Here is a 25,858-nt window from a genome sequence, read left to right on the forward strand (position 1 = left end):
TTGAGGATCTGCCCCTTAGTCTTCCAGATACAACCGGCCCTTTTGAGTGCAATCATAATGCTGATGCGGCCCACGATGAAATTGAGTTTGACACCCCTGATCTACTTCACAAGAGCCTGGCTTTACAGGCAAACTGCATTATGGGAAATATAGGATGCTGTCAATGCCTTATAAAAACGATAGTTGTCTGGCTCTCTTGGAAACCCAAATGTCTTCAGCACTTAAAGCGGAGTTCCAGCCTTTTTATGTTTGTAAGTCAGCAGCTACAAAAAGTGTAGCTGCTGACATTCAATAAACAGACGCTTACCTGCACCACAGTCCAGCGATGCGGCCGCCTGGAGTGTCGCTCCTCTCCCCCCCTCTCCGCCGGCGTATTCATTCACACTGCGGGCACCCGGCCGTGACAGCTTTCGGCTTCACGGCCAGGCACACGCACTGCGCGAGTCATGCTGAGCTCTAGGAGTGGACAGGCGATCTTCTGGGACATGTCACGACAATTGCGCAGTAGTGCGAAGTTGCTCCCAAACAAAATTGACGTCCTTTTTTCCCCACAAATAGAGCTTTCTTTTGGTGGTATTTGATCACCTCTGTGGTTTTTATTTTTTGCGCTATAAACCAAATACTTTTTGCTATAATAAATATCCCCCAAAAAATCTATAAAAAAATACAATTTTCCAGTTTAGGCCGACCTGTATTCTTCTACATATTTTTGGTAAAAAAAAAAAAAAAAAACATGTCACATTTTTGGGACCATTGTCATTTTTACAGCGAGCAGTGCTATAAAAATGCACCGATTACTGTGAAAATGACAATGGCAGAAAAGGGGTTAACCACTAGGTGGCTACGAGTGACACATCCCTGCTCTGCGACCCGATCGCGGGACACTGGCAAACAGAGTGCACGGGTCCCACGGGCACAGAGTATGAGGCAGGGGCGCACACTCCCGCGCAGTGGGAATTTCAAAGTGACGTAAATATACATAACTTTTCCCAGCCATGCCATTCTGCCAACGTTTATGCACAGGAGCCGGTCGGGAACCAATTAAGGGGGTAAAACTTTACAGGGCTGAAGTAGTTAAATATTACCAAAAGAACGCTCTATTTGTGTGAAAAAAGGGCAAAAATGTAATATGTTTTACATGACTGAGTAATTGTCATTTAAAATGTGAGAGCACCGAAAGCTGAAAATTGGTCCGGTTAGGAAGGGGGTAAGTGCCCAGTGGGCAAGTGGTTAAAACTGCCCAGTTTGGGAAAATTAAAATGTAATAGTCATATGCGGAGGTTAACTGACTTGAGATCACAACGGAAGGATTCAACACCTTTATATATTCTTAATTTTTTACAGAAACACGTAGTAACATAACTGAAAATTTAACATTTGCAGCTAGAAAACAAAAAGAAAATGCAAACACCTAGAAAGCAAACGTATTTTTCATACATAAGGTTTATAGTTACAATATATAATAACTAAAAACAACACATAAATAAATACTGCTGAAATTTTCTATACAAAAACAGTTCTCCTATATGGGCTGTAAAACTGTGGAAAGGGCTTTATATATACACACATAGGGGTAGATTCACGTAGAATGGCGTAACTTTGTGCGGGCGTAACGTATCCCATTTACGTTACGCCTTCGCAACTTTTACAGGCAAGTGGCGTATTCTCAAAAAAAAGTTGCGGCGGCGTAGCGTAAATAGGCTGGCGCAAGCCCGCCTAATTCAAATTGTAGAAGTGAAGAGGTGGGCGTGTGTTATGTAAATCAGGCTTGACCCGACGTGATTGACGTTTTTCCCGAACGGCACGTGCGCCGTCCGTGGAATTTCCCAGTGTGCATTGCTCCAAAGTATGCCGCAAGGACGTCATTGGTTTCGACGTGAACGTAAATGACGTCCAGCCCCATTCACGGACGACTTACGCAAATGACGTAACTTTTTCAAATTTCGACGCGGGAACGACGGCCATACTTAACATTGGTACGCCGCACTTACACCACCATATAGCAGGGGTAACTATACGCCGGGAAAAGCCTAACGTAAACGGCGTAACTGTACTGCGTCGGCCGGGCGTACGTTCGTGAATTCGCGTATCTAGCTGATTTACATATTTTGACACGTAAATTAGCGTACACGCCCCTAGGGGCCAGCGTAAATATGCAGTTACGATCCGACGGCGTAAGAGACTTACGCCTGTCGGATCCAATAGATATCTATGCGTAACTGATTCTAAGAATCAGGCGCATAGATACGACCGGCCGGACTCAGAGATACGACGGCGTATCTCTTCTGAGAATCTGGCCCACAATCCTAATTCAGCCAGACCCTTACCTAAGGTCCCATTTTACAGAAAACAGTATAGTGAAATCTGATTGGCTATTAGGCTTCATCAAAAAATGAATTTGTGTTGTAGAATCAGCAGGTAGCTGGGATGGGGTCCGGACGCACTACCGATCTGCAATGTTGTATTATTGGTATTTTCTTGCGCTCATTCAGAACTGCGGAATGGTGGAAGGATCACAAAATTTTAAAAAAGTCTACCTGTTCTAAGGGACACTATACAAGTTGTATTATCTTGCGACATTCATTTTACAACTTGCGTAAGGTTGTATTTTTAATACGCTGCACTGTGACCTTATTATCAGACGACATAAAACAAGGAAATAAGTATCAGCCAACCCAAAATAACATTTCCATTTTTGGAAAATGTTAATGATTTAGATCTCCTAATGATTTTTTTTTTCTCTTGGGGTTTCTTCAGAGTTTCCAATTTGCAGTAATTCATTTATATCATGGAGAATTCCAACATAGGAGAGCGAACACGTAAAAGTATGGGTGAACGGTTCGTGTGGCGGGAAGATAGCCTCACAGGTTACCCTGACGTGTGTGGTGATTAAAAAAAAAAATATTTTTTATCTGAATCAAGTCCCGCCCTCCCTGGCGCCACGGAGTGATTCCTCTTCCTCCGCTATTGGCGCTTAGTCTAACGGAACTTCATCTCACCTCAGAGAAGGAGACAAAATGTCATCCAATGACAAGAGTGCCCCCCGGAGCCTCCAACAAATAAGAATGTGAATCCAGGTGAGGAGAGCGCCGCCCAAGAAATGCCTTTAAATGACGAGAGCGCCCCCCGGGAGCCTCCAACTACCGTGAATGTGAACCCAGGTGAGGAGAGCGCCGCCCGGGAAAAGTCTTCCAAAGTGGAGCGCGCCCCCTGGACGGCAGATTGTTTTGCCTGCATGTGTACTATAACCTGTTAGACGGAGAACGCGAATGTACCCAGCAAGTAAAAATAAGCCTGTATTGGTGAAGATACAGATAAATGTTTTATGTATGTTTAAACAAAAACAAAAAAAAAAAATTTAAATAAAAGTTAAAAATGTTTTATAAAATAAAAGTAAAAAATGGAAAAAAAAAAAAAATATATTTATATTTATCTGGTGGTACTCTAGTCACCATGGATTAAAGCGGGAGTTCACCCGAATTTTTTTTTTTAACATTAGATTGAGGCTAATTAGGGGAGCAGAAACGGGTATTTTTTTTTTAATCAATGCCGTACTTACCGTTTTCGAGATAGATGTTCTCCCGCCGCTTCCGGGTATGATCTTCGGGTTTGGGCGTTCCTATTTGATTGACAGCCTTCCAACGGTCGCATACAGCGCGTCACCAGTTGCCGAAAGAAGCCGAACTTCGGTACGGCTCTATACGGCGCCTGCGCACCGACGTTCGGCTACTTTCGGAAACTCGGAAGCGGCGGGAGAACATCTATCTCGAAAACGGCAAGTACGGCATTGATTTTTAAAAAAAATACCCATTTCTGCTCCCCTTAAATAGCCTCAATCTAATGTTAAAAATTTATTTTTTGGGTGAACCTCCACTTTAAATGGGTTTTGTTGTCCTCTCTATTGACTGTGTCGTATAGAGGTAGAAAAAAAGGAGAGAGAGAATTTGGGAAGAGAAATTGATTAAATAAAAGATGTGCGACATAAAAACCATGGCAGAAAAGCTGAAGTGCATGAGAGAGAGGGAAGACATCCTGAAAGAAGACATAGAGATTCTCCAGGACGAAAAAGCCCAACGTAAGGAAACATACAGCTTTATTGAATGGTAGCTGGAGTGGTTAGTGGACTTCTCTATAGAACAGGATAAATTAAGAAAATCTTTTTTTTTTTTTTCCCGCCTATTTGGGAGATTTACCAGATTTTCCTGTCTTATAGCCAGAACAGGAAATCTTTGTAAATTAAGGGAACCCCCTTAGGGCCCCCTTGTCACCAGAACTAGTGTCCCCATTGGAAGACTTCCCCACTATTACTGCTCTGGGGACAACCCAAATTTTTAGATTTTTGTTTACTTTTACTTTCAAGGATAATGGTAAACCAGACAGACAAATAGAAAGGGTGAATCTTCCCATCGGGGGCACAGACAACAATAAAACCCGACAGATGTTCTAATCAATTTCCACCTATGCAAACCTAAGTTACACTTTAGTAAATAGACTTCAGTTTCTGAACTTGGACCCCTGGGTCTTCACTTCCCAATGGGTAATCACAGTAGTTGCAAACCTGAAAAGACCGGCAACGGTGGCAGACCAGACCTTAGATTTCAGGGACCATCTCCATATCTTAGCAACCCAGATTACCAGGCAAACTTCTAAATAAATACATATATGAGTGCTGTTTTACATGTGAAAGGATTTGTATTTTCATCCAACCAGTCCTGAGATTTTGACAGGCCTATTGGGCAGCACAGTCAGACTGATGACTTGAATGGTCTCTAATGCAGTTAAGTACTAAAGCAAGGAAACCCTCCATACTCCTAGGCTGCTATTACACATTAACTAAAGCAGCCCATCATTATGTTACTCTTCTTTACCCTCCTGTCCAGTCCCAGACCTTCGTACCTACACAGCACCAGATCTCCAATATGGTCCTATATGCAAGTTTAGGGGTCTCCAAACTGCAGCTCTTTGCCTGCCTTTATCTGGCCCTTAGGGGCACTATTCCTCCCACTGACATGAACAATGCGGCACTATTCCTCCCACTGACACGAACAATGGGGCACTATTCCTCCCACTGACACGAACAATGGGGCACTATTCCTCCCACTGACACGAACAATGGGGCACTATTCCTCCCACTGACACGAACAATGGGGCACTATTCTTCCCACTGGCTCTGATGGGGAACCATTTCTCCCACTGACACCAATGATGGGGCACTATTCCTCCCCCAAATACTAAAGATGGGGCATGGTTTACCCCCCACTATTGCCAGGACATTTCTACACCCACTGGCCATACTCCAACCCCTCCTAAAGGCTGAAGAACCGTAAACCGGCACTTTGTTTAAAAAGTTTGGAGATCCCAGTGTTTGATCAACAAGCTTCATTTAGAGAGAACAAGGCTTTGGATATTTTTTCAATACAGTTGTGATTTATCTTACACTTGGCTTGATTAGTAAAAAAAAGTTCAGACCAACAGGGTTTTTTATTCTCATATGTCATGGATATGCCAAAAACAGCAAGATCGCCAAGATTCTGTTTTAGTCTGACTCCTGCTACAACAGGATCCTTCACTATGGTTTTCATTTTATGTTCTTTATAATATGAAATAAATTGAAGATCCGGTGGTGGGAGAGTGTTGCCCCCATGCAACTGCTACACCAGGTTTGAAATCCTAGGAGCGCCCTGACAGTTCTAGGAAAGCATTTTGCGTTATTACTGTAAAATGTATCTAAAAGCAAATTTATTATGCTATAATGTTTGCCGTCCTGTATTATAATTTGTGTACACAAATTTGTAAATCCTCCCTCTAGTGGAGATATACATATGTGTATATATATATATATATATATATATATATATTATTTTGTTCCTTTATTTTCACCTGCTGATCATGCCAGTAACATACTTCTTGCATTGGATGACAACACAGATTCCTTGAACTGTATCTATGAAGGAGCAGTGTGGTCACACTAGACTGCTCTCCTGATTTGAGCTATAAGCATCTTATCTCCATTATATAGAGGAGAGGGAACTGTAGTTCACAGAAGGTAGCCAAGAAAGCTCATACTATTATTTGAGATTTCAGTTCAGTTCACAGGAAGTTACAAGGACTCAAGAGCTCAATTGGTATTTTTCTGTACTTGCAGAAAAAAAAAAATACACAAACAGAAAATAAGCGCAGAGAAAAAAAATGCAGCCACCACATTTAGGGATTGGTAAGTTGCAATATATAAAACCTTTGTCCCAAGGTCTAGACATACTTTAATGACTGCATTCTTATAGAGTGTGCTGAGCCAAGAAGCAAAGTTATTAAGAAAAAAGCAGCGTCTGCATACATAAACAAATATGGCTGCTTCCATGTCAATATATATATTTATATTTATAGACAAAGAGAAACACATTTTTTTTTCTTTCTTCTTTTAACTTTGGCCCCATTCACAAAGACAGCAAGGGCGGTGGCAAAAACAGGAGGTTGAGCCACGTTTTTTTTTTTTTTTTTAGCTCCCTCGAGAAAACATGCGTCTGCTCAGGGCTGTACACATGCCGTGGCAAAAATGAAACCCTCTAATTTTCGGTAAGAAGTACCGCCACCAAATACCAGTAATAGGTGCTGCATTTTCAATGTTAAAGGAAGCAGTGTGGAGGGGAAATATCACCTCCCAGGCATCCGTCAACTGCCCTCTGAGCCACCATGTGAACACGACCCTAGTGCCAAGTTTACTTTTATCTCTCCTGCTACCCTCTTGAAGGGTATTATCAGCTGGGGTAGACTGAGCCTATAATGCTTTCTCAGGTTTGTACTGAAGACATGTTAACAAAGATATCACAAGATTGATTAAAAGAGATAATAACTAAACAAAACCATTATTGACACACAAAACAATATATAACCGAATATCAGTTTTAACACTTCTGGAGAAGGAATGAAATGTTTGTGAAAACACAAATGACCTTTTACACTGGAAACCTTCGGGCCACTTGACGAGTCAACCAACAAGTTGGTTTTCCCGATGTTGCCAAGCCACCATGATATGGAACAAATCCGTTACTCTAGATTCTTTGTTCAAAATCCAAAAGGAAGTCTATCTCTTCAATAACCTTTAACAAGAAGCTTCCTGGAGTCCTTCTAAACAGTTAACGAAGAAAGGGTGATTAAGACAAGTCCGATCTAGGAGAGCAGTGGCCAAAATCCAGCCAGTGCTAGAAAAGGATGAAAAGGTGGGAAGCATCACTGCTCTAATGGACGAGTTCAGGCTGATTCTCCACGAATGGCAGTACTCCACTGACATAGTAAGCTATGCCGAGAGAAAGCAGAGCAATGACAATGAGGAGGAGGAGCACCCTCCAGAATCCCAGATCCTCCACAAATTCCTGCCAAGTGGTGCGAAAGCTGGATAGGACTCCTTCCCCCTGCTGCAGGTTTGGATTCAGGAGGGAATGGCTTTCCATAGCGCTAAAAAAGAAACAGACAAGTCAGAAAACACACAGCAAAATATTCAATATATGTACACAACACATCACATGCAGGAAAAAGCATTGTCAGCCAAAGCAGGGAAAGTGGAGGTGCAGAGCGAGGGAACTAGAACTTTTTCATCCTTTGCCAATCATATTCAAACCTCTGCTGGAAAATGACACTGGGTGAAAAAGTCTGAATTTCATTTGCTGCTATGGCATGTTACACAGAGAGAGAAAGATGCTGATGAATTAAATCAAGTGCGTTTTGTGACCCCCCAAAAGATTAAAGCTAGCTATACAATGTAGACTTCAGACAATTTCCTTTGTTAAATTTGCTCAGTGGGTTGCCTCCCACCTGACATTCCCAACAAAAAATGTTGGCAGAAAAGTGGCCACATCCAATCAGATGCAACAACCGTTTGGGTATTTTGACAGCCAGCCATCAAAAAACAATAGCCGTAGCATCTGCGCTGTACAGTGTGAATGAAGGAATCTGTTCATTTTTTTTGCAGGCTGAACAATAAAAGCTATCAGTGAATGGCCAACTTAAAGTGACATTAAAAAGGTATTTTTTTTTCTTCATTTTAACCACTTCAACACCATGCACTTACGCCACTTCCTGCCCAGGACAATTTTCAGCTTTCAGCGCGGTCACACTTTGAATGACAATTGCACAGTCATGCAACACTGTACCCAAACTAAATTTGTATCACTTTCTTTCCACAAATAGAGCTTTCTTTCGGTGGTATTTGATTACCTCTGCGGTTTTTATTTTTTGCTTTTAGTTTGTCATAAAATTTTGTTTTCCCCTTCACCGACGGGCACTGATGAGGTGGCACTTATGTGTAGAATTCATGGGCACCGATAGGCGGTACCGATATGCAGCACTGATGAGGTACTGGTCGGTGTTACTGCTGGGCAGTGATTGGCAATGTGGTGGGCAGTGGCATACTTTATTATGGAGGCACTGGTGGGCAGGTGATTGGTACATTGATTATCAGCACAGCCCCCTCCAATGTGCCGATTATCAGCACAGACCCCCCCCCCCCCCGACAGGGAGAGCTGCCGATCGGCTCTCCTTGTCAGTTTGAACCGAGAAATGTCGTTTACTGGCTTAGATGGTTCATGCGATGATCAGCTGTGATTGGTCACAGCTGATCACGTGGTAAGAAGCCTCTGACAGAGGCTTATCACGATCGGAGATGCGGCGTGTCAAACTGACACACCGCGATCGCCGTGATGCACGTTATCCTGCTGGACGTCAAGAGACGTCCAGTCAGGATAACAGAACCACTTCCCGGACGTCAATTTGCTATTGACCGGGCGGAAAGTGGTTAAATAACAAACATTTTATACTTGCCTGTTCTGTGCAATGGTTTTTGGGGAGGGGGGGTTCAGCACTTTATTGATCTGTTCAGAAAAGTGGAGCTATCCTCCCTGCGTATCATCCCTTTTTTGGGACAAGATATTGCAAATGTTTGCTGATCTGGTGGGCGATGAGTACCCCAACCAGCCCCAGCTTACTGTCCTTTCTCTGGTGCCAGGCTCCTACAAACAGATTAAAAAAAGTCTGATTAGACATTTCCTAACAGCGGCTCGATCGGTTATTGCCAGATGCTGGCGCCAATCTGACCCACCAACCTTAGCCTAGGCTTGTGAAATGAATCACATTGAATATATGCAAAATCTGATAGCTTGGGATAAAGACAAATCTGATTCTCATAATCTTATATGGAGTGTCTGGAATAATTTCCAGTACTCATCTATTGTCGACACATTTACCACTACCGTGGTTTAGTCTCCCGAGTTATTCTGGGATCCTCTAAACTGTTCCTGTTGCCCTTCTGTTTTATGTAGGTACTTATTGCCCTCTCCCTTCACCATTTTAAATTGTTTTATTTTTACCCACCCTCACTTTTTCTGTTATCTGTCTCCTCTTTTGCCATTTCTGAACTTATTATTTTTATTACACTATTGCTGTTCTGGGTTTCAGAGGTGCTCTGTTTCACACAATCATTTATCAATGTCCTACCTGCAATATATTGTTATAGGGATCAGTTTTTTACCTCACCTATAACTGGACCTTTCCAGCAAGGAGCACATGGAAGGGAAACACCTGCAAAATTTCCAGCTCAACTTACCAACCTGCCTGCAATCAACTGAATTATCCTAACAATATGCATTAAAGACAGGAGTTTTGTTTGCACACATTCACAAATACATCAGTAAGCTACAGAGCCCCGTCAAGGCACCCCAGTATTTTCTGTAGTCCTCTAAATTGTGAGAGACTCCACAGTGGATTACATGCATTTCCCTATCCATAATAATGCATGTGCTTCCACTGTGGAGGCTCACAAAAGAGCTGCCTTGACAGGAGTCTGTATCTTACGCAGTACAGTGGAACCTTGTATTGCGAGTAACGAGCATTTGGCAATACGAGTACTGTATTTCTAAAACTCCTGTTTGCAGTGTGCAGCACCGCTTTTGGCCTGAGGTGGGGGGGCGGGCTCTGGCGCCGATCGTCGCCGTTCGGAAATTCACAGAGAGGCTAGAGGACAGTTCAGCTGACCTCGAAAAGGCTTGTGAACGGAGTCTTTCCGAGGTCAGCCGAACTGTCCTCGGGCCTTTCCGGCCGTTTCCGAGGCTCTCTGCATGCCATTGAAGTCAATGCGGAACAAATTGACTTCAATGAGGAAACTCGCTTTGATATGAGAGTACTTTGGATTACGAGGATTCTCCTGGAACGGATTATGCTCGTAATCCAAGGTTCCACTGTATTTACAAATGTATGCAAACTGAACCCCTGTTTTTAATGCATACTGTTAGACAGGATAATTCGGTTGGTTGCAGGTTGGTCGGTAAAATGAGCTGGGAATTTTTGTTTTGTATCAGTCTTTTCCCCTACTTTTATGATCTGTGTTTCGGTCATCTGTATGTTCTTGATCGAACTATGGAACGATGGTTGATTTCCTATGTCATACAAATATGGGTTTGTTGTTTCTGATGCTTGTTATTATATTCTTTACCTATATGTGCAGGTTTGGATAGGTCAATGTTCCTTTGATAGGTTTGCATTTCCTTTACTGCATTTGTTTTTGGGGTCTTATTATACATAATATCTTATTTATACCTATAAAACGAGATTAAAACAAATAAAAATCATTTTTTAAATATGTTTTTTTCGATAACATAACTGCCACTTCTTGGTCTTGTACTGTGAAGGTAAGGGCTGGGCCGGGTGATATGTTACTGCAGCCCCTGAATGGCTGGTAGCACAGCTCTTTTGCCGAGCAGCAGAAGGTGTGCGCTGGCTGGGCAGGATTACAGAACGTTGCAACACGCGTGTCACTAAAGCAGGACAGTGAACACTGTCACCCTACTAAAGGCATGATCATTGACTGCATACAAACTAATAGGATGATGTTTTTTTAGTCTACATGGCTGTAAAATTTATATATATATATATATATATATATATATATATATATATATATATATATATATATATATATATATATATATATATATATATATATATATAATTTTTTTTCTTTCTTCTGTAGCACATTTTTGTAGAGTATTGAGGTTCTTCCCTTTTTTTCAAAGGGGCATTGATTCATACTTCTCACATTGACTGCCATGTATTATTCATATAACCCAGAGATTCATACTGTTTCCATAGTAGTATGATAAAAGATGCTGTGCTTCTTGATATTTCTGCAGCATGTGAACCGAAGAACTACTGCAACCAGCATATAACATTACGCATAAGTATATAGAAGCACACCAGTACAGAAATAATACAAGGTTTATATAAGACAAAAATAATAATAGTGCATACATCCAATATACAAACGAGTATTATCAGCAAAGGGGTCCTGAATGGAATTCTTCCCATATATCCAAGTTTTGATTCAGCATTTGAGTGGAATTACTAGTGTGTCTAGCAAAAACTGATATTCCCCTGTCCACATAATTTAGTTGCAGCACCATCTACTGGTGAAATTTGATGAAGTCTGTTCACATGCATGCACTCTTAGTAAGCCGCATTGTGATCAAATAGTGGCACTTTAGCCTACCAGCAGTGCAAACAATAACAAATTTATATATATATATATAAAAAATATATATATATATATATATATATATATATATATATATATATATATATATATATATATATATATATATATATATATATATATATATATATATATATATATATATATATATATATTACTAAGTGCATCTAAAAACAAAAATGTTTAGTATTGTAGCTTACCCATCCTTAAACGTGGTGGCTGCATTTGCTTTATTTTCAAATCCCTTTCCTTTATTATTACCTGGTAATTCTGCCATTTACACACTTCCTGTCCTGGGGTGACAACCATACTGAGAAGCGTTGTCACTGAAGGACAGGGGGTGTGATAGAACTGTATCACACCTCCCTCTCCTGCATAACAGGGGAGGTGTTTTGTAGTCCATGAAGATAGCAGGGAAGGATGCTAACTGATAACAGTCCAGAGGCAGAGTACAGGAAGTCATCAGCTCACATGATTTCTGCATGAAAGAAAAGTTTTTTTTTGCACTTTTCAAACAGATCTACTAATAAAAAAAAAAGTTTGCAATGCTCTAGCTAACAGGGAGCAAACAAAAAAAAATGTAATGTTAGAGTTTACACACACACATAAAATGCATACCCTCTTGGATTGATAATAAACTGAAATATATGATTAACTTGAACTCATCCACAAGGTTTGGGAAGAGGGTTACACATTAGCCCAAGAGAGGTAAAATCAAAGGTCACTATCACTATGAAACACCAGCCTAGACTGGTCTTTCCGGTTTAGAAGGTGGACTTTTATATTAGCAATAGACTAAGGTCACCTTCCTTTAAAAAAAAAACAAAAAAAAAAAAAAACATTTAGAGATGCAGGCTGTGCAAGTTGTATCCAAATCTTAAAAAGTTGAACTACACTATCTGAGCAACACAAACTGAAAACGCTTATTAATTCATTTTAGGGCCGAAACAACTAATCGATTAATCGACAACTAATCAATTATGAAATTAATCGATTACAATTTTCATAATCGATTAATCGCCCAGTAACATAATGGGGTTAAAAAAAACTAAAATTAGCCCTTTATAGTACAAAAAAAATAAAAAATCGCTACTGTAAATATTACTTTCACTGTCCCACAGTAAATAAATGAACCCCTAACAGTAGCAATTATCTGCGCTTATTGTACTTATTTTTGTTTTTTTAACCCCATTATGTTTCTAAACATCTCAGGCCTGGGTTCACGCCTCTGTTTTTTTGGTGCTCTTTTCAGAAACATAGTACAGTTCATTTACATGTTTTCCTATGGGACACGTTCACATCCATGATTTTTTTTCAGCTGCTGCGTATTTGGAAAGGGTGAGGACTTAACGCAAAACGGTGCAATTTTTTATTTAATATACTTCAATGGAGAAGCTGCAGAAAAGCATGTAATGTGTTTTTGCGGCAATTTGTGTTTTGTAATCTGCCCAACAACAAATAGTTTTTTTTGTAAGGTTATTATGTGATTAATCTAAACAATAAATCGGCCAACTAATCGATTATGAAAATAATCGTTAGTTGCAGCCCTAATTCATTTTAATATTCACAGGAAACTTCCCATCCATCCATGCTTTATTTTCATGAGAAATCACTTAAACTATTACCAAAACATTTTTTTTACCATAAATGCATTAAGGCAAAAAAATGTTTAGGCTTCAGAGCTACTTTAATTTCTCCCAAGACAGAACGACCATGTATCATAAAATCTGGATGTGTTGGAGTCACAATAAAATTCATTCTGTCTACTTCTGAACGACACATGGTACCTTCTTCACCTCATATTCTAAACATCACCAATAGGTAGCTGAGGCTCTTGAAATCATAATTGGTAGCTCTGGTTGTCGTCAGTTGGTTCTGGATGCTTACCTATAGAATGAATTCTTTGAGGCGTTCTAGTATTTACTTTTCTGAACGGTATGAAAATGTTGATTAAGAGAGATTAGTTTTGCTTAAACATTTTCTGTAAATTCAAGCTTAGCTTCACCAGACTGACTCCCAAGCCTTCCTACTAAATAGTGAACCTACCTATCCAGTTAGAGGACCAAGAGGCACCCTTGGAAGGAAGGGCTAAGCTCAAAGTGTGGAAGAAAGGTTGAGATCTGTACATATCTTTCATTACTGATATCTCTGGATCTTGCAATCATTTTAACATGCTCTTTTTCTGGAGGTAACCTCAGCTTAGCCATTTTTTCCCTCCCATCGTCTGCTTCGTTTGCATTGCCCATGTTTGTGAAATGTTCACTACAAGCACCGCAAAGTGGAAAATTAAGAGGCAATAATGTTTTATGGTGCCATTTAGCTAAAAGAGTTATAACACGGCACAAGTCCAAGCTGCAGGGTGATCGTGAACTACACAAAGCTTGATAAAAGGTTCACCTCAAAAGGAAACCTGTCATGGATGTAGGCTGCCCTTGCCCTAATCATTTTAAGCCCTTATTTGTATGTTTGTTCTGCATGTGAATAGGAACTTGTGATTCTTTTTTACTTTTCTGATGTGTACACTTGTTTTAGGTTGGTAACTCAAAGTATTGAAGCCACAGGGTCAATATAGGCAGACAACTAGCATCTTCAAAATAAAATTCGCAATGGGTTCTGCATTTCCTTCATGTCAGGTTTACTTGTGATGGTGCATGCCCAGGTTGTGTGCTCGGTGCAGAAGAGGCCATTTTGTTGGTTAGAAAAATATTCATGCAATTCCAGCTTATCAACACTCCAGATCACAATACAGGACTGTTAGGATTAGAATTGTTCACCTCTTCCAATAATCAATTCCGACTAGCAATATCAACAGAAATGTTGCATGCTGGTGGGGTGATAGGTGAATATAGACATGAAATGGCCATCTCTCCGCCTTTCTGATTTCAGATAATTCAAGTGACATATCTATGGGCAACCGTAGACTCAACTAGCTGGCCAATATTGATGCAAAAAGGAGAAGTAAAAAGGTTTAAAAAGCGAGTCCAATTGTTTTTGGTTTCCCCAAACAAGACATTTCCAGGAGCCATAAACCCTCCTCTACACTCCCCTTGTAAACATGCATTTTTTCCTATGTATTTCTTACACTGAATTCTACTATGATCACTAACATCCAGAGAAAATCCAGAAAAGTAACAAGGAGCCTATGCCTCCTTTCCAAGTCGAAGCCCAATAGGGAGAAACGCAGCGTCGGGTTGAGCAATAGCCGCTGACTTCACCACGCCCCCAGCTGATCAGTCTGAGCCGAAGCTGGTTTGATTTTTGTGCTTCCAAGTTGATACTTTGTATTTATGAAGCCTTTTTAGATGTCAGTCCTTTCTTCCATTGAGTGGAATAAAGTTTTTTACCGAAATACTGCACTATGAAGCACTTTTTTTCCTCTCTATCTCCTGAGGCTGATCCCACTCTCAGAGAAAGCAGAAGCATTGTCTCCGGATTTCCAGCAGAGTGGACTGGGAGGACTTACCTGGAGCTAGCCGAGGATAGCTCTGTGCAGAGCCCTTTTGATCCCCTTGGGGATCCGACGGATCTGATATAGGACCAAGCCTCCGCATCGGTGTGATACCATAAGGACATTCTATTTAGATCTGGATCACGTTCATTCCGTTATTTGGAATAAGGACACTTGCACTACAATTGTTATTGTTTTTTTTTTTTTTGGTTGCGCACTCACCTTTATTTTTTCATAAATTAAAAAATTAAACCCGTCTCCAGGCTAGTGCATGAGATATGTAAATAACCTGTCACTCACAGCAATGGGGCGGAACGGACTAAGGTTTCTCTCTGTAAGTCCGTTTTATTTCACTGAATAATAAAAGAGGATTGCTCATAGCTGGATTAACTCTTTGTGGCAAGACTGGGCACAGATGATAGGAAATCCTATACTGTACATTGTGACATCAAAAAAAAAAAAAAAAAAAAAAAAAAAATCGGGTTTACATCCACTTTAATGATCTGCTCCAAAAACAAAGTGACTTGTATCGCCTATATACAATTTCCATTTTTTTTTTTTAAACTAGCCACACATGGCTCTATGGCTTCGCAAGTCACCAGCATGCAGTGCAGGAGCTGGAATCTGCGCAATTATCGCTGATCATCCAAACAAGCTAGCGCACAGCCAACTAACATTCCGTGCTTCCTAAGTTGACAATGCTGCACCTGCAGGGGTGCAGACACTGTTGGCATTGTCACCTTAGGAGAGCAAGTCTCTTACTTGCAGGAGCAACAGTTCAAAACGAAAGAAATACAAAGAATGCAGAGAGAAAACAACTACCTCAAACATCAGGAGAGAAAAAAAAAAAAAAAAAGCTACCAGGTTTTTTTTTTTTGGGTGGGGTACAACTGGGCACTGAAAATGCCATCTTGCTTACAATCTTTTTTTTTTTTTTTACAAATCAAATTCGTGTTTGCTAAATGTTAACTATTAGAGGCAATAATACATCCAGCCATGTAGTGCGATGAGGCACTGAAAAGGAAAAGTTAGCACATTAGCAATGTTGTGTACAAGCATGAAGAGTGGTTAAGCATCGATGAATTAGGTAAGACTATAAAGAGAACCCAACGTACCAATCGTCCTCTGTGGATCCTTCCGACATAGTGCTGTGTCCCTTTTCCATTAACAGCTCAGAGCATTGGATATACCTTTCGCTTTCAGCCGTCTGCATGGTTTCCATCTTAGAGTGAGTGCCTCTGTTGAAGCCCTTCACTTCTTGCTCCTCCAGAGACTCTAACATGCGGATGACTTCTTTATTCACCCCTCTGCGTTTGGCCAGGACAAGTGGAGTGGCCCCTTGGTGATTGCTGGGAAGATATTCAGAAGTAGTACATTAAAAAGGAGAACTCCAAGAAGCACCATGTCACCAAAACAAAATCCCACAACCATTTTAGAACCTCCCTTTGCGGAAACATTTAGGGGCTTCCAGGATGACCATGGTCACCAAGCCAGAATGGGAAATCCCAACTTTTACAGCTATCATTAGGACAGGGATAGAAGTCAAATCTTCCAACACCTGGTTTCAGTGACCACCGTTTACCTGGAAATTCCACTCATTTTGGAAAGATTTCCCCACGTCCTGTTTTCTCTTTGGGACAGGAAGTTAAGAGAAACCTCTCCAAAAAAAAAAAAAAAAAATCAAAAATATAACATTGTACTTTCACATATTTAGAGGTTAATTTTATGTTTTAAAACTACAGGACTGCAATCAGCAGGTAGCTTTTCCGATTGCAGCTCTAACCCTGTGCCTACAGGCTCATAGTTTTATATCTATATAGAGTGAGATTATCTAAGGCAGGGCTTGACAAATTTGTTTTGAATCTTGCAGACAGCTAAAAAAGTTAGGGGACAGTTTTTTTTTGACTAACAAGGCTTTATTTTCAATGACAGATCTTGAATTTGCATATGGAGGGGACTGGAGCCGGGCATGCAGCTGGGTGGGACGGCTCTCTTACTGGGTGGTTTCGGGGGAAGCGTGTTCCTTTGGGGCTCTGAGTGTGGGGATTTGACACTTGAGGCTGTTGGGGTTTTTGATGTGTGTGTTTGTGTATTGTGATTTGTTGTGTATGGCATGCTGTCTGGGCTGGACTCTGCTTGCCTTCCTGCTGGTCTCCAGCGCCACACGCAGGGACTGGAAGGAAGGAGAGGTGGGCCACAGTGCCCACAGATTGGCTGGTGCTGAAGGAGAGGGCAGTGTGGCAGAGCCTTTCCACATGACGGAGGCAGGGGGTGGAGGGTGCATGGGGGTGCTGGTGTGTGGAGAGGAAGAGAGAAACTTTGGCTCTGCTGCAGAGCTGACATTTTGTTTTTGGAAGTTGTAGCTGGATCGGCTGCTCTGCGCCCGGAGCTACATGTCAGGGGCATCAGGCAATGGTTGTTGCTTGCACCTGGTGCCGGCGGAAGCCCAGGCGTCGAGATGGGGTTTCTGTTTGCCATGGTGACCTGGCGAGTCCTACCCCCCTCTATACATCCATCCCCTTTCCTCTTTATACACACTGGGTCCCCTCCACCTCTCATTCATATATTATATATCACACACACACGTCCTGTCCTCCCACCTGTATACGTGTCGGGTTTAGTTCCCCCTCCCCCTCTATATTACATCCCAGCCATGGGTCCCCTATATATTCATATATCTCTCTCTATCCAGCTATATATCTGGAGTAGTCATAGAAGACACAGTCCGCCTCACCCCTCTGCCGAGGCCTGACCTCACAACGCCTACCCCTTCACCTTCTGCACTTTCAGGGTAGGTAGCCAGTTGGGTGGTGATGCGACTTGGGCACCGCGGGCAGAAGAAGAGCCAACACAGCTCCCCCAGTGTGTAGGCGTTCATCCTCTGATCCTGTTCAGGCATTGGGGAGGATAGAGGCCGCCTAAGGAGAGAGGAGCCTGGCCACCCCTGACTATGTCACTCACATCAGGTCTGACAGCCGGACATCAGACTTCCACCCTGCCTACTGCCTGCTTCCAGAAAAAACACAGGAACACAGGACCAGCCTGGGGGGAGAGAAGGATCCACTGCCCAGCGCCCGGAGCTGCATGTCTGGGGTGTCGGCAATGGGAATTGCAGCGATTGGGCTGGTGGAAGTGGTTTTGGTCGCCATAGTGACCTGGCGCCTAGGATTTGTCGTACCCTGATCTAAGCGACTGCTGCATGCGAGTGCTCAGTTGATTTGAACATTTGGTGACATCACTACTGTGCTGCTCATTGTTCTCCTTGCTGGAGACGAAACTGTACCCGAGCACCTGCAGTACAAATGATCTGCCTCCGCTTCATTCATTTTGTAGATCTGTGCTTTCTGCACCTCTCCCCCTGCCACCTTCCCATCAGTTATCAGATAACCAGTCATAAGGGGGCATGACACGCAATGTACAACATGGGGACTAATAACCAGGATACCGTTAATTTCTGAACCAGAGAAACAATCTGAATTAAAACACAGGGCATAGACCAGCTCATGATCTAGATACAGTGCCTTGAAAAAGTATTCATACCCTTAGAAATGTTCCACATTTTGTCATGGTACAACCAAAAAAGTAAACATGGGGGAGCAGAGTAGAGACACGTGTCCTGTGAGCTCATGGTCTTTTCCCACCCCCTCCGCCTTATTCTGCTTGTTCTCGCTTTTTCCAGAGCTCTCAGACGGCATCTCCCGATATCAAGATGCCAGAGCCACGCTGTTCTCACCATGAGGCCTTGGACTCTACTGCCTCCGATGCATTTTCGGAGTCCCCTGCAGCCTTCCGACTGGACATACATGACTCCTCTCCCCACCCTATGACACTCCGAGCAGATGACGGGCTCTGGGCGCTTCTCCAGGCCCTCCCGACCAATAAAGAAGCTCTCATTGGCAAATTGTAGGATGCCCACCGACAAGAGCTAAAGGCCGTCAAATCAGACATGCAATCTCTATTGGATCGTTTGTCTTCCGGGGAAACAACGGGTTGCGGTGCAGGAATCTTTACAAGAATCGCATGTGGACATGGAGATGACTCTGTAACTACACTTGGAGGACTTGGAAGACCGGAGCAGTTACAACAATCTGCGGCTCCAGGGTCTCCCTGAATCCACTGGTATGGAGAAGCTGCCAGACACGGTGGTCGCTATCCTGCACAAAGTTCTGGGTGATGCACCCCTTGCAAACTTAGAATTTGACCGTATTCATAGGGCCACGATCTACAGACACCAATAGTTATTTGCGGACTGCATCCAAATACCCACAAGTAGGTCACCCTCTGCAAGGTGTGGGAATCTGGTGCCATTGATATTAATGGGGTGGAAATCAAGATTGTTCCCGACCTCTCGAAGGCGACTTTGCACTGCCGGGCCCTGCTCAGCCCTATCCTGCATCTGGCCCACCGGATCTACCTGCTCTCTTTACTTTCCTGGAGACCAACCCTATCCAAGTTCCCACTCAGTCATTTGGGAACGTCAACCGCTTGGTGGAGCCCTCAGCTTCAGCCCTCAGCCTCTGCCACAGATGGTCAGATGGCGCTATGGGCACCAAACCCAGAGGGGTCATGCAAGTCCTGACTGAAATACCAATAATGGGATTCTGTTGTCTTTCTGCTTGACAATCTGTGCCCCTTCAACACTTTGTGGATTCTTGTCACTTGTACATTAAGGGTTGCCATGCCTTTCTGGGAAAACTATGGCAGCCTATTGCTTCACCGCTACGAGACTCTCATCCCCTTGTCGTATGAACCTGCCATAGCCCGATACCCTCATTGCTACTCTTGGAGGTGTTGAAAACGCCCTGACTCTACCCTAGAAGGGCTTTGTTCCTTAATTTTTGATGCAGGTGGGTTAATGGCCCATTCGCTTCTGATGTTGAAGATTATGCACTTATTGCCCCTCTTTACCACTGCTTAAAGTTTGCACCCTTCCCTCATTCTCCAAAAGCAGCATGTGTTATTTCTCACTCACTGAAGAGCCTTAATATTTGTATCACTCTAGATAACCGAGCACCAATATTTGCCTAAACTGCCTAATTTGTATTCATTCTAGAATATATATTTTTCTTTGGATGATATAGCTTCGTGGTTGCTGATCTCAGGCACGTCTTCTGGTAGTCAGATGCTTACCTGACAAAAAAAATACTACAGACTTGTGTATGCGGCAACCCCTGGTGGGCATTCGCCCTTCTTTTCTCCCTCTGGTGGGGTCAGGAGGGAATGGGATCGCTGTTGGAGATACCGGGAGGGAAGGGGAACACTATTTCATATCTTTTAGCGCTGCCCCCAAACTAGACCACATCTGGAAAGAGGTCAGGAGGATCATCCAAAAACTCACTGGATTCTGAGATTCCTGACCATTCTATCTTTTTCTTATTACACGTTTTGACTACCGGTATTCGGGCAAAAATTTACAAAAAAAAAACAAAACAAAAAAAACGATTGTACGTCACCTCCTGAATGCTGCCATGTCATGTTTTCCCCTCAATTGGAAACTCTCACACCCCACGGCCATCAGTTGTTCGCTTCATAAAGTGGAAGAAATAAATAAGATGGAAGACTTAATACACACGGCACAACACAAATGTGAAAAATACACCAAGACTTGGAGATTATGGGATAGGTTTGTCCTCTCTGAAGAAGGGAAAGCTCTATTCGGAACATGACTTTTTCCCAATTAAACCTCTTTTCTCTAGCTGCCTTGCTGCAAAATCCCATCTCCCCCCTTTCCCGTCCCCGTCTCACAACTTGCCCCGCCTCCACTTATTTTCCATTTACTCTCTTTTAAGAAAAAAAGACAAAGTATCTCCCCTTTAGTAATTCACCTGGTGTGCTCTTTGACATTAATATATTTACACCCATGCCGATTCCTTAAAACGTATGTATGTAATTTCTGCTGTCATCAACTGGTTGAATGTATTTATTGTTGTGTAAACGGACGCAACGATTTCTATACTCTATTGAAGTGATTTGGTGCTGCCTTTCCTTGTTTAAATAAAATATTTGAAAAAAAAAAAAAAAGTAAATGTAATAAATAAAATGGATTTTATGTAATAGACTAACACAAAGTTGCACATAATTGTGAAGTGGAAGGAAAATGATAAATGGCTTGCAACTTTTTTACAAATAAATGTGAAAAGTGTGGCGTGCATTTGTATTCAGCACCCGAGTCAATTTGTAGAAACACCTTTCCTGCATCTACAGCTACAAGTCTTTTTGGGGATATGTCTACCAGCTTTGCACATCCAGAGATTATAATTTTTGTCCATTCTTCGTTGCAAAATAGCTCAAGCGCTGTCAGATTTGATAGAGCATCTGTGAACAGCAATTTTCAAGTCTTGCCACAGATTCTCAATTGGATTTAAGTCTACACTATGACTGGGCCATTTGAACAGATGATATGCTTTGATCTAAACCAGTGTTTCCCAACTCCAGTCCTCAAGGCACATCAACAGGTCATGTTTTCAGGATTTCTCTCAGATGAAATGGCTGTGGTAATTACTAAGGCAGTGAAACTGATCAAATCACCTGTGCAAAATAATGGAAAGCCTGAAAACATGACCTGTTGGGGCGCCTTGAGGACTGGAGTTGGGAAACACTGATCTAAACCATTCAATTGTAGCTCTGGTTGTATGTTTAGGGTCTTTGTCCTGCTGGAAGGTGAACCTCCGACCCAGTCTCAACTCTTTTGCAGACTCCAACTGGTTTTCTTCTAAGATTGCCCTGTATTTGGCTCCATCCATCTTCCCACCAACTCTGACCAGCTTCCCTGTCCCTGCTGAAGAAAAGCATCCCCACAAAATGATGCTGCCAACCACAATGTTTCACGGTGGGGATGGTGTGTTCAGTGTAATGTGCAGTGGTAGTTTGTTGCCACACACAGTTTTGCTTTTAGGTCAAAAAGTTAAATTTTAGTCTCATCTGACCAGAGCACCTTCTTCCACGTTTGCCGTGTCCCCCACATGGCTTCTCGCAAACTGCAAAAATGGGACTTCTTATGGCTTTCTTTCAACAATGACTTTCTTCTTGCCACTCTTCCATAAAGGCCAGATTTGTGGAGTGCACAACAGATTCTCATACCTGAGCGGTGCCTCTCTGAAGCTCCTCCAGAGTTACCATGGGCCTCTTGGCCACCTTCCTGATTATTGCTCTCCTTGCCGGCCTGTCAGTTTAGCGGGACAGCCATGTCATGGTAGGTGCCACACTTTTCCCATTTTCAGATGTAAGTTTGAAGAGTGCTCTGCGAGATGTTCAATGCTTGGGATATTATTTTTTTGTAACCTAACCCTGCTTTAAACTTCTCCACAACTTTAGCCCTGAACTGTCTGGTGTGTTCCTTGGCCTTCATGATGCCATTTGGTCACCAAGATTCTCCTAAAACCTCTGAAGGCTTCACAGAACAGCTGTATTTATACTGAGGTTAAAATACACACAGGTGGACTCCATTTACAAATTAAGTGACTTCTGAAGGCAATTGGTTCAACTAGATTTTAGTTAGGGGTATCAGAGTAAAGGGGGCGGGATACAAATTCACGCCACACTTTACAGATATTGATTTGTAAAATAAAAAAATAAAAAATTGAAAACCATTCGTCATTTTGCTTTCACTTCACAATTATGTGCCACTTTGTGTTGGTCTATCACATAAAATCCCAATAAAAAATTTTACATGTTTGGTTGTAACATGACAAAATGTGGAAAATTTCAAGGTGTATGAATACTTTTTCAAGGCACTGTGGACAACACAGAGGTGAATGACTGGTCTGGAGAATCTAATAAAATATGTTAAATTGTCACACACTATTGTGTATATAGGAAATTCCCTTCATCTTTCAAACTGCACTCATCAGTCAGGAAGCCTGGGCTCAAATTACATGCAAACTCTCATCCCTATGGTAATCATAGATGTAAATTGGTTTGCTGAATAAATGTGAATGTAAAAAACTCTGAGGTCCCAAATTTCTTAGAATTAACCCTGCTGTCTCAACCAGTGGTCTCCAAACTGTGGCCCTTTGCTTGCCTTTATATGGCCCTCAGGGCATTGTTCTTCTTCCCACTAATAGGAGGCACTATACTTTTTACTAACAATGAGGCACCATTCCTCCCACTGACACCAATAGCAGGGCACAATTCCTCTCAGTGACACCAGCATGGGGGCACTATTGCTCCCACTGATACTAATGACGGGGCATGATTCCTCTCACTGACACCAAGGGTGTGGCTCGATTCCTCCCATGGACACCGACAATGGGGCACGACTTCTTCCACTGACAACAATGATGGGGCACCATTCCTCCCACTGACACCAATAGCAGGGCACAATTCCTCTCAGTGACACCAGCATGGGGGCACTATTGCTCCCCCACTGATACTAATGATGGGGCATGATTCCTCTCACTGGCACCAAGGGTGTGGCTTGATTTCTCCTATTGACACCAACAATGGGGCACAACTTCTTCCACCCACACCAATGATGGGGCACCATTCCTTTCCCTTCTGACTACAGCGCCGTATGTTTGGCGGCACTTTTCAGCCGCCAGTGGGGCACCTTTACCCCCGCTATCGGCCAAAGAAGGGGTTAAAAGCGATCATGTTGCGGCGCATCTGAAAATGCTTTTCAGGCGCTTTGAAAGCGCTGCTCATTCATGGGCAGGGCGTTTGGGAGCGCGCTGCAAAGATGCTGCTTGCAGGAACTATCCCAATGTCCCGCAAGCACACTGCCCCAGTGTGAAAAGAGTGGGAGTCGGTTTTCAGGCTTTAGAGGCTATTTCTAGCGCTAAAACACCTCTGTGTGAAGGGGGTCTAAAAGATTACAAAGACTCTGAAGTTGGTTTCAAACATCTCAAACACCTGTTGTTTGTTTACATTAGAAAGCTACCATGATTATATTCCAAAAAGAATGCTCGGAGACAGTTTGAGGCTTAAAAATCTGCAGTAGCAATCCCAGCATCTTTTTCTGCCCATGAAACTGCAAGTGGTCTTTTCATGCATCAGGCTAAACACATGCATGCATGTATGACATTCCCAGAATGCTGAACTCCTGTGTACCGGAATATGTCCCATGTGCATGCATATATTTAGATGACCTGATTTTTTTGGTGATTGTCAAAGTCACAATGTCACCTTTTCTATCCTTTTTGTTTAGAGGCAGGGGACATATTAAAGTGGAGTTCCACCCATAAATATAACATTACATCAGTAGTTTAAAAAAAAATGTCATTAGTCCTTTAAGAATTTTTTTTTTTTTTTTAGATGCCTTCAAAGTGTTGTTGCTAGGCAGAATAGTTAATCTTCCCTCTTCCTGCACCTAGGTGCTTAAGCTTCACCGCACAGACTCCTGGGAATGTAGTGGGTGTAACTTTCCAGGAGTCTGTGCACTCCCCAGTCTCAAAGAATCATGTGACTTGGACAGTACAGGTGCTGAAACCTGATCTGAAACCTATTAGGCTGCATTCACACCTCCGCGACAAGTAACGCCGTGTACGCGGCATATTTTGCCGCGAATAGTGTAACTTTTTTTTTTCTTTACAAATCCTTCCCATTGCTTTGTATGGCCGAACGCCAATGCCGCCTGAAAAAAAGGGTCCGGGACTTTTTTTCAGGCGGCAGGCGTACGGCGTCTATGAGATGTGAACCATCTCATAGACAGCAATGGGAATTCTCCCCTCCAGCGGCACGAGCGTCCGGTGTCGGGCGTTTTGTCGCGGAGGTGTGAATGGGGCCTTACACTGCTTGTGCAGCACTGAGCATGTGCGAGATCTGCAAGGCTGAAATCCAGGAAGTCATACGGTCTGGCTTCATGATGCCCACACTTAAGATGGCCCCAGTCAATTTCTTTATTATAAAGTGTCTAAATGCTGTAACAACCTAACAAAAACGGACCTTAGTTTACAGACTAACTTTACTAGAATACTTAAAAGCTTGTGTATTACAGGGGTATTTATATTTAAAAAGTGAAATTGTGGCCGGAACTCCGCTTTAACTATAATGACACTTGTGATTTTATTTACAGTCCTCCTTTGCAAAATGGGTCTGCTCAGTAAGAAGATTTGGTAGAGAAACATAGAACACAGACATCCCTGCAGCAGGCACTTACCATATATCAATCTTGAGGCCATTGGAGACGAGGAACTGAATAGTGTCAACGTGGCCACATAAGTGAAGTGCCGTGTTCCCCTGGTAATCCGTTGCCAGAAGATCTGCTCCAAACTTGTGCAGGAGCTGACAGATGTCTACGTTTCCTCTAGCCGCGGCCAAGTGCAGGCCGGTGCGGCCACGACTGTCCCGGATGTTAGGGTCAAAGCCACTTTCAAGGAGCCGCTTGGAGTAGTTGAAGTCCCCATCAATGCAGGCCTGCAGCAGGGGCACGTTGGTCTGGGATGAATCATTCACAAACACATAGGACATGGTTGCACGTGGATTTGCTGCAACATGCAAAAAGAAAGAAATTTACTATATAAATGTTTGTTCCGGCATAAATGATTTGTCTCAACCTTCTAACTGCTGCATCTGCAGGACAGCTTGTTCTGTTGAAAAACAACAGACTTACTGGCCAGATGTCCAGGTGAAAATAAAAAGAATGCCTAAAAAAGAAAAACTATTGCAGCCATCACATCTAAAAATACATGTTTACTTTTGAGTTGAAGACTGCCACTTGAGTTGAGTTTAATAGGCAGATTCAGAAAGATTTAGGCCGGCGTATCAGTAGATACGCCGGCCTAAGTCAGAATCTGCGCCGACGCAAATTTAGGCGTATTCTGGAAACGCTTAAATTAGGCTCAGATACAAGCGGCGCAAGTGTCTTACACCGTCGTATCCTAAAGTGTAATTTTTAGGCTGACCGCTAGGTGGCGCTTCCATTGCGGTCGGCCTAG

The 25,858-nt window shown here is 42.5% G+C and overlaps 1 protein-coding gene across 2 annotated transcripts in view; it reads right to left on the reverse strand.

The window, feature by feature from the left end:
- Window positions 1–5,462: 5,462 nt before the first annotated feature.
- ANKRD46 (ankyrin repeat domain 46) overlaps window positions 5,463–25,858 on the reverse strand; it is a 39,331-nt gene continuing 18,935 nt past the window's right edge. Inside the window, exons 3-6 of one of the 2 annotated variants that reach the window (XM_040354787.1) lie at window positions 25,081–25,408; window positions 20,438–20,509; window positions 16,100–16,333; window positions 5,463–7,452 (exon numbers count right to left, since the gene is read on the reverse strand). In XM_040354787.1, coding sequence (XP_040210721.1) covers window positions 7,236–7,452; window positions 16,100–16,333; window positions 20,438–20,509; window positions 25,081–25,391 — 834 coding nt within the window. In that variant the 5' untranslated portion in view covers window positions 25,392–25,408 and the 3' untranslated portion in view covers window positions 5,463–7,235. The remainder of the gene's footprint in view (window positions 7,453–16,099; window positions 16,334–20,437; window positions 20,510–25,080; window positions 25,409–25,858) is intronic. The other variant, XM_040354788.1, reaches the window with a different exon arrangement.

Source organism: Rana temporaria, chromosome 5, assembly GCF_905171775.1.
Source record: "Rana temporaria chromosome 5, aRanTem1.1, whole genome shotgun sequence".
Lineage (NCBI taxonomy): Eukaryota > Metazoa > Chordata > Amphibia > Anura > Ranidae > Rana > Rana temporaria.